The sequence below is a fragment of the Ipomoea nil genome, unplaced genomic scaffold (assembly GCF_001879475.1).
Source record: "Ipomoea nil cultivar Tokyo-kokei standard unplaced genomic scaffold, Asagao_1.1 scaffold2759, whole genome shotgun sequence".
Taxonomy (NCBI): domain Eukaryota; kingdom Viridiplantae; phylum Streptophyta; class Magnoliopsida; order Solanales; family Convolvulaceae; genus Ipomoea; species Ipomoea nil.
Genome location: NW_017619187.1, coordinates 387,806 through 397,875, shown reverse-complemented (window position 1 = coordinate 397,875; position 10,070 = coordinate 387,806). Strand labels below are relative to the sequence as shown.

General features: G+C 33.1%; 1 protein-coding gene across 1 annotated transcript; it reads left to right on the top strand.

Moving 5' to 3' along the window:
• Positions 1 to 8,445: 8,445 nt before the first annotated feature.
• LOC109156725 (uncharacterized mitochondrial protein AtMg00810-like) lies at positions 8,446 to 9,660 on the top strand. Its single transcript, XM_019304561.1, has one exon. It carries the CDS (start codon positions 8,446 to 8,448, stop codon positions 9,658 to 9,660), a length of 1,215 nt encoding a protein of 404 aa, XP_019160106.1.
• The last annotated feature ends 410 nt before the right edge of the window (positions 9,661 to 10,070 follow it).

The window sequence follows — 10,070 nt, the reverse complement described above, 5'->3', positions numbered from 1 at the left end:
ATATACAACAATTAAAATATTTAAGTATACAATTTTACTCATTTTCCTGTTCATTTTATGAAAAATGAACCAAATACACAAAGACATTTTCTGAAAAGTGATTCAAATACACACACAAAAAAAAAAAAAAAAGACAATTTTCCAAATACACAAAGACATTTTCTAAAAAATGAATCAAATACACAAAGACAATTTTCTGATGTGCAGCCAAACATTGAAAAGAAAAATGTTTTATGAAAAATAACTCATTTTCCAAAGATCAATTTCCTACTTTCCAAACGAACTTTAATATCTGTACAATTAATTTGTTAATTGCCATAATAATTATTAGAAAATGACATTGATTGATTATTGACAAAATCCCAAAATCTTAACAAATTCACCATTTTAAAATTTTGTCTTTAATCAAAACACCAAAAATATGCATTCAAAAAAAAAACAAAAATATTATTTGATAACTCAGCGATTTGTTCTGAACTACTAAAAACTAAAACATCACATATGCATTTTAGAGAAAAATTAAGATTAATCTTTCCCAAAACCCCCCAATAAATAAATAAATAAATAAATTAATTAAAATTAAAATTAATTAATATAAATTAATAAATCAATTTAAAAAAAAAAAACTAAAATAAGAAGCCATTAAAGCTTTTTATATAAGAGCCTTTTGGCTTCTCAATACTTGCCCACATTGATAGACAAGTAATTATGTTTGGAAGATGAGCAAAATGATCCCACCGTGTTTACAAAGGGCAGCTCGTGCGGGACCAAATAACTCCCCAATTTACTCCAAGCTACTAAAAACGAAAACAACACATATACATTTTGGGGAAAGATTAAGATTACTCTTTTACCAAAATCCCCTAATAAACAAATAAACAAATAAATTAATAAATTAATTAAAATTAATAAATTAATTAATTAATTAAAAATTAAAAAATAAAAATAAAAAGCTATTAAGACTTTTTATATAAGAGCCTTTAGGCTTCTCAATAGTCAATACTCGTCCACATTGATGGGCAAGCAATTATGTTTGTAAGAGGACCATAACTCCTCTTATATAAAGGAGCTCAAAAGCTTCTCTTTCCAAATATTTTTCATGTCGAATCAAAATGATCGCATACCATTTACAAAGAGCAGCCCGTGTGGCTCCCCTTATGTCTTTTTTTTTTTTTTTTTAAATAATTTTATTTTGTCTATAGTTTTATTTTGATTATTATTATATTATTAATTATTAATTCATTTCATTATTATTGTAATTTTATTTTATTACATAATAATAATAATAATAATAATAATAATAATAATAATATAAATTTCCTTTTAGCTATACACTTATTGTTACATAATTGTAATTATACTATTATTACAGTAATGATTAGCTTGATTATCATAATAATTATTAGTCAATTATAATATTATTTGTGTAATTATTAGCTTAATTGCCATAATAATTATTAGATTCGTATAGTAATAATCTGGGAGATATAAAAAAAGCTTTCTTTTATATATAAAAATTAAAATATTGAAGTATACAATTCTACTCATTTTCTTGTTTATTTTCCAAAAAATGAACCAAAAATCAGTGTTGCAAAAATCGCGCCTAGGCGCAAGGTGCCCGCCGGCCACCGCGAGGAAGGCCGGAATCGGCCTCCTCTGCGGCCGGCCGGCTGCCTAGACCGCCTAGCCGGCTGAACCGGCGTTGAATTTTTTTATTTTTTTATTTTTTTGTTGTAAAGTGCAAAAAGTTCGGGAAGACATAACTTTTGACTCTGTTGTCTGTTTGGGACAAAAAAAATTTTCAAATCGCGTATTTTTTCAAGATCTATACACCGGCGGTTTAGCCCTCTACTTTTTCCAAAAAATGCTTCTTTTGCTCTTAATTTTAATTTTTTTTTTATGTATTTTGATGGTTTCAATAATATTTTGAACGATTTTACAACCACTTACGTAAATAATTTGTAAGACAAAACTAGAGGAAACTTATGTTTTATTAGTGAATTTTACAATTTTTTTTATTTTTTAAAAATAAAAAAATAAAAAATTATAAATCGGTGCCTAGGCACCCCCTTAGTGCCTACGGGGCGTCTAACATTTTTTGCATCATTGCCAAAAACAGAAAGACATTTTCTGAAAAATAAATTAAAATACACAAAGACAATTTTCTACTGTGCAGCCAAACATTGAAAAGAAAAATGTTTTTTGAAAAATAGCACATTTTTCAGAAATTATTTTTCTTCTATCCAAACGAACTTTAAATTAATATCCATACAATTAATTTGTTAATTGCCATAATAATTTTTATTAGATAATATACATTTGGGTTAATCTTTCCCAAACCCCCCTAATAATAAATAATAAATTTTTAAAAAAAAAAAACTAAAATAAGAAGTCATTAAACTAAGGCTTCTTAAATAAGAGCCTTTTGCCTTCTCAATACTTGCCCACATTGATGGGCAAGCAATTATTTTTGTAAGAAAAGCATTGCTCCTCTTATATAGAGGACCTCAAGAGCTCATCTTTCCAAACATTTTCGATATGGGATCAAAATGATTTCACATCATTTACAAATGAGAGCCTTTTGTCATCTTCTTCTTCTTCTTCATATTTTTTTTAATTTTAATTTTATTTTGTATGTAGTTTTGTTTGAATTATTATTATTATTATTATTATTATTATTATTATTATTATTATTATTATTATTATTATTATTAATTATTAATATTGTAATTTTATTTTATTATTACATAGAGTTTTTATTATACTTGAACACTATATATATATATATATATATATATATATATATATATATATATATATATAATTATTACGTTTTATTCTATGTTATAATTCTTACGTTAATATTCTTATTATTATTATTATTAACACTTGATTACTTTTAGATATTATTATTACCACTTATATTATTATTATTATTATTATTATTATTATTATTATTATTATTATTATTATTATTATTATTATTATTTTCTTGTCAAGTTCTGTTCGTATATAATGACCGTGACGCACAATAATAATATAACCATAATTAAATATTCTTGTATTCTATTTCGTGAGGCACAATAATAATATAATCATAATTAAATATTCTTATATTTTATATTCTTCTAGAATTTCTATTACCATCATTAATTATTCCATAGTTTACCATAATTAAATAATTTGACCAATACAATGAGTTTGGGCAGGAAAATGCTAGAAGGAGGATTTTACTTTTAATTATATATATATATATATATATATATATATATATATATATATATATATATATATATATATATATATATATAGATATTGTCCTATTATATTACGAATAAGAATTTTAATGTAGAATTATAGTACGAATTGGAAAGTAGGGAACAATATATTCTATTAGGAATTGTATTACACTATTTTATAATATTAGAATAGGAATTTTACATCCTCCCACATGCTCTGTCGGGTCGGAGTGTGGGGGACCCTTAGGGTTGGGGATTCAGCCTTTTGGGGTAAGAATAGGAATTTTAACATAGAATTATAGTACGAATAGGAAAGTAAAAAATAATATATTTTATTAGAAAGCTAGATTTTTTAGGAATTGGGTGGGAAGTTAAAGTTCAGGATTTTATTTTTATATATAGTATAGATTTAGTACTTGCACCTTTATTTTGTTTAATTTAATCCATTTACTTTAAAAAGTGGTGAAACTAAGGACAATTTTGACAAGGATCTCATAGGTACTTTGACTCATATTATTATATATTTTCATTGTGTCAATAGAATAGTTTGCTTTTTAAAAAAATTAATTATTAAAAAAGAAATTTTGATTTTTTTTCTATATGCTCATTTATTGATTTTGTTTAATTTTAAAACCCATTTCAATACTGAAAAAAAATTATTTTAAAACGGAATATGAATAAAATCATAATTTCATTAAAAACCTATTAAATATAGTTTATGAGTATAATAAATTTACTAAGGGTGTGTTTGGAAACCCGGAAAATGATTTCTGGAAATCATTTTTCGGGTTTTCAATGTTTGGAAAGATGGAAAATTTTAAAGTCAACTGAAAATAGGCTTTGGTCAATGGAAAATGGGCTTGTTTTTCCGGAAAACAACTTCCCCTTTTCTAAAGGGGAAGTTGTTTTCCGGATGTTGACTTCTTCCTTTTCTTCACTTTCCCGCTGCTTTATCTTCTTCAATTTTTGATTTCCGGCACAATGCTGCTCACTGGTTTCCGGCGGAAAAGGTATTTTTTTTTTTTTATAAATTAAAATCTCATCTGGTTTCCGTGCAGAGACCAGACATGGTTTCCGTATCGGAAACCAATGAGTTTCTTTTTCTTTTTTCTTTTTTTGCTTTTTTTTATATTTTATTTTTTAATATTATAGGATTATATTAAAAATTATTTTAGTATTATTATTATAAATATTTTTATATTCTAAATAAAATAGTTAAAATATTTATTTATACAATTCTACTCATTTTCCAGTAAATGAACCAAACACACCAATGCAGTTTTCCAGAATGTAACCAAACACCGGAAAGGAAAATGTTTTCCGGAAAATGACTCATTTTCCAGAAAACATTTTCCAGAAGTCATTTTCCTGCTTTCCAAACGGACCCTAAATATATTTGTAACTAAAATATTACAATTACTGCATATGGGAAGTTGTGGGTTCGAGACTCAGTGGAGGCGATATTGACTCTTTGTACTTTAGTAATTTGAGAAAGTAATTATGAACAGATATTGCATTGTGATGAAGGATAGATGTGATACTGCCATGTCCAATGAGAAAGGGTGAAGAATGAAGCTGAGGGCAATCTTGTCTTTTCTAGCTTATTTGTATTTCTGTTTTTTCTGTTATAACTGCCTCCTCAGTATAAAGGATGGCAGTTATCCTTCTTTGGCTTGTAACTTCACTTTCCGATCTTCCAGATGAATGCAACAGTGAACACTCCCCATTTTTCTTCTCTTCACTTCACCACCATGAGTTCATCAGCTTGAGCATAGTTATACTTGCTTGTTTCGTCATGGTATCAGAGCGTCGAAGCTACGCTGCTGCTGTAGTCATGGATCAAGAGAATGCCGGAGCAAACCCTACTGGAAATGCAGCAGGGGCGTCAACACCGGTCAATCAGATTCATGTGCCTCAGAATCAGACGCATAGGCTTGATGAACTTGATGATCCGATGTATTTACATGCTACTGAGAATCCGAATACCATCCTTGTATCCCCTCCCCTATCAGAGTACAATTACTCAACATGGAGTAGATCCATGAAGATAGCATTAGGAGTCAAGAACAAACTTGGCTTCGTGAATGGTGAAATTGCTTGTCCAGGTCAATCCGATCCTAGGTATGGAACTTGGAAAAGGTGCAATGACATAGTATGTGCTTGGATTCTGAGATCTCTTAGTTCCTCTATAGCCGAGAGTGTTCTATATTTCGAAACAGCAGAAGAGATATGGAACACGCTGAAATAGAGGTATTCTCAGGCCGATCCACACAAGATAGCAGAAATCCAAAATCAGATCTACAAAAGTATGCAGGGTAATATGTCTGTTAATGAGTTTTTTACCAAATGCAATGCTCTCTGGGAGCAGTTGAAAGCTGTAAGGCCTTTGCCTATATGTGAGTGCATTCCTAGATGCAATTGTACTCTTATGAGTAAAATCAGAAAAGAGAGGGAAGACGATCAAGTGATTAGGTTCTTGGAAGGGCTGAATGATGAGTTTGAAACCATAAAAGCAGGTGCTCTTGTCATGGATCCTCTTCCAACCATGGAGAAAGTCCTGAATATGGCTCTAAAACTGGAAAGGAAGCTCAATAATTCCAGTAGCTATAAAACTAGTGAGATTGTCATGTCCAATGCTATCCAAAATCAAAGTGGTGATGACCAGAATGTTGTGGCAATGGCAAGTTCTTTTAATAAGAAGAAGTTTAATGGTCAAGGAAGCAAAAATGTACCAAAATGTACACATTGTGGTATGAGTGGACATACTGTTGATAAATGCTTTAAGAAGCATGGTTACCCTCCCGGGTGGATACCTGGATATAAGGCTAAGTATAGACAGAACCAAGACAGTCAACACAGCCACACTTCTTCAGTCAATCAAGTTGGTGATATTGGGATGTCATCTGAACAGTTCCAAAGGCTGGTTTCCCTCCTTCAAGGTCAGAACCAGGGAGGTCAGAATAGCCAAGCCTCCACTAGTGCTGCTATCACAATGAGCAGGAGTGGAATGCTTTCAGAATTCACAGGATCATCAGACTCCAAGGAAGGCAGGTTTATCTCTGAATTTCATATTAATGCTGCCTTAACTTGTGCAAATATGTGGATTGTTGATTCAGGAGCCACTGACCACATCACTTGTTCTTTAGATTATGTTGAGAACTGTCACAAAATCCATGGTGTCTGTGTCAAGCTGCCCAATGGACAATCAGTGCAAGTCACACACATAGGGGAAATCAGAATTTTTCCCAACTTGATATTGAGAAATGTCTTATGCATACCTTCCTTCACTTTTAACATAATATCTGTTAGCAAGCTAACCATGCAAAATAAATGCAGTCTTGTTATGAATGCTGATTTTTGTAATATCCAGGGGGCACATGGGATAGTGGATGGTTTTGCTAAGACAAAAGATGGTCTCTATCTGCTCAGTCATCCTCCTGCTAAGATTAGACAGTATGTTGAGAATGGAAAATACTGTAATAGTCTATCTGTGCAACTATGGCACAATAGATTGGGGCATTACCCCATAGATAAGATTCATGGTTTGAATGGAATAAAACAAATACAATGTTATAAGTCTCTTGATTTTGTTTGTGACATATGCCACTTTGCTAAACAAAAAAGATCTAGTTTTCCTGTTAGCAGTACAAGGGCAGAGAAAACTTTTGATTTAATACACTTGGATGTTTGGGGGCCTTTTGCCACTGCCTCCCTTAAGGGAGAACATTACTTCTTGACTATTGTGGATGACTATAGCAGGTTTACTTGGATTCATCTTATGAAACACAAAACAGAAGTCAAGGGATTATTTCAAAACTTCTATTCTTATGTTGCTACACAGTTCTCAAAGAAAATTAAGGCAGTAAGGTCTGACAATGGAACTGATTTTTTCATGACTTCTTTCTTTAATGACAAGGGCATTATTCACCAGAAATCTTGTGCTTACACACCACAGCAAAATGGAGTTGCTGAGAGAAAACACCAGCATATATTGAATGTGGCAAGAGCTCTCAGATTTCAGGCTGGGGTTTCTTTGAGCTTCTGGGGTCACTGTGTATTACATGCCTCATATCTGATTAATAGACTACCTACACCAGTCAATGATGGAAAGGCACCCTATGAACTCTTATTCAACAAGTCAGTAGATTATGATCATCTAAGGACTTTTGGTTGTCTATGTTTTGGTGCCACCACTCCTCAGGGTAGAAACAAAATGATGCCAAGGGCAAGAAAGAGTATCTTTCTAGGCTACCCAGCCAATACCAAAGGATATGTTCTATATGATCTAGATGATAACCATACTTTCATTTCCAGGGATGTCAAATTTTATGAAGGAGTTTATCCTTTCAAAGCTGTGAACCCCACACAGTCACATAATGGAATTGCTAGTCCTCCCTTGCCTTTGATTCCAGTTGATGAGCAGGTGTTTTTTACTCCTAGCCAAAGTGGTCTACCTAGTCCTACTGAGTGTGAGCAGCACAACTCCTATACTGAAGATGAATCACACACTGCCTTTATGAATGAGAATGATGTTGAGGCTGATCAAGATGCTGCCTCTGGAAGTGAAAATGTGAACCATGATTTCCCCCTCACTGATAATGAGGGCATAGTGATAGACATTCCCCTTGAGAGGGAATCCAACCAGCAGCAGCCTAGAAGGTCTGGAAGGATGAGAAATTTGCCAACAAAATTACAAGATTATTACTGCCAGTCCTTTCTCACAACTCAGTCACAGAAGAAAACCTCTCCACACTCTTTGGATAATGTCATATCTTATGATTCTCTTCCTATGAGTTATAAGGTCTGTGCATCATCTATTTTATCTACTCATGAGCCACAGTCTTATAGTGAAGCTGCTAAATCTGAGTCATGGAGGCAAGCTATGTCCAATGAGATAGAAGCTTTAATTGCAAATGGCACTTGGCTGCTGACAGATCTCCCTGAGGGCAAAATCCCAATTGGATGCAAATGGGTATTTAAAGTGAAACACAGGGCTGATGGTACCATAGAGAGGTACAAAGCCAGACTTGTGGCCAAAGGTTATACATAGCAAATGGGAGTGGATTATAATGAGACTTTTTCACTTGTTGCAAGAATGACCACAATAAGAGCCTTCCTAGCTGTGGCCATTGCAAGGGGATGGGATATCCAACAGTTGGACATCAACAATGCTTTCCTCCATGGGGACCTCAATTAAGAGGTGTATATGGTCTTACCACCAGGGTTTCATAGTGAGAAGCCTAAGCAGGTGTGCAAATTGTTAAGGTCTCTGTATGGTTTAAAGCAGGCCAGCAGACAGTGGAACTTCAAATTGACAAAGGCTCTGTTAGAAAATGGATACCATCAGTCCACAGCAGACCCCTCTCTATTCACCAAAGCCTCAGGTACTTCCTTCACAGCCTCACTCATATATGTGGATGATATCCTTGTTACTGGGACTGATCCAGAAGATATCAAAGCCCTAAAGACATTCCTAGATGTGTCTTTCAAGATAAAAGACCTTGGTTCCCTTCACTATTTTCTGGGAATTGAGGCCTTTAACTCTAATGATGGGGTCAGCTTGTTTCAAATGAAATATACTCTGGACATCTTAAAGGAGTATGGTTTTCTGGAATCAAAACCTGCTAGCAGCCCAGCCACTCCAGGTTCCAAACTCAATAAAACAGAAGGGTCTCTTATTGCTAATCCTGAAGAATATAGAAGATTGATTGGCAAACTCTTGTACCTTACCAACACCAGGCCAGATATATCCCATGCTGTCCAACAATTGAGCCAATTTGTTGATAAGCCCAGAGACACTAATCTCATTGCTGCACACAGGGTGTTAAGATACCTCAAAAAATCCCCAGGAAAAGGACTCTTCTACCATAAAAATTCTCAGCTCAAATTGCAAGGTTTTTCAGATTCAGATTGGGCAAATTGTTCAGATACCAGGAAGTCAATCACAGGCTATTGTGTTTATCTTGGACCTAATCTAATCTCTTGGAGAACTAAGAAGCAAGTCACTGTCTCCAAGTCCTCCTCTGAAGCTGAATACAGGGCTTTGGCATCCACTGTATGTGAAATCCAATGGCTCTATTATTTGCTTACAGACTTACAAGTGAACTTTGATGATCCTGCTACTCTATTCTGTGATAATCGTTCAGCAATAGCCATTGGAGAGAATCATGTGTTCCATGAACGAACAAAACATATAGAAATAGACTGCCACATTGTCAAGCAGAAGGTTAATGAAGGATTGGTCAAGCTGCTACCCATTCCTTCAAGGCAACAAGTTGCTGATGGCTTCACAAAGGCTTTGAGTACTCCTGCCTTTGACATCTTTCAACTTAAGCTGGGCTTACGAGACATCCATGCTCCAGCTTACGGGGGGGTGATGAAGGATAGATGTGATACTGCCATGTCCAATGAGAAAGGGTGAAGAATGAAGCTGAGGGCAATCTTGTCTTTTCTAGCTTATTTGTATTTCTGTTTTTTCTGTTATAACTGCCTCCTCAGTATAAAGGATGGCAGTTATCCTTCTTTGGCTTGTAACTTCACTTTCCGATCTTCCAGATGAATGCAACAGTGAACACTCTCCATTTTTCTTCTCTTCACTTCACCACCATGAGTTCATCAGCTTGAGCATAGCTATACTTGCTTGTTTCGTCACATTGTAATAGAGTGTAGCTCTAAATATATATATATATATATATATATATATATATATATATATATATATATATATATATATATATATATATATATATATTACAACTACAATAAAAAGATTCTAATGTATTACTAGTATCTCCTTTATAGGTTAATTAGGCATATCATTAGAGTGTTTAT

Excerpts from the sequence above, each read along its gene's own strand:
- LOC109156725 (XM_019304561.1), top strand. The coding sequence starts at position 8,446 with ATGGTCTTACCACCAGGGTTTCATAGTGAGAAGCCTAAGCAGGTGTGC.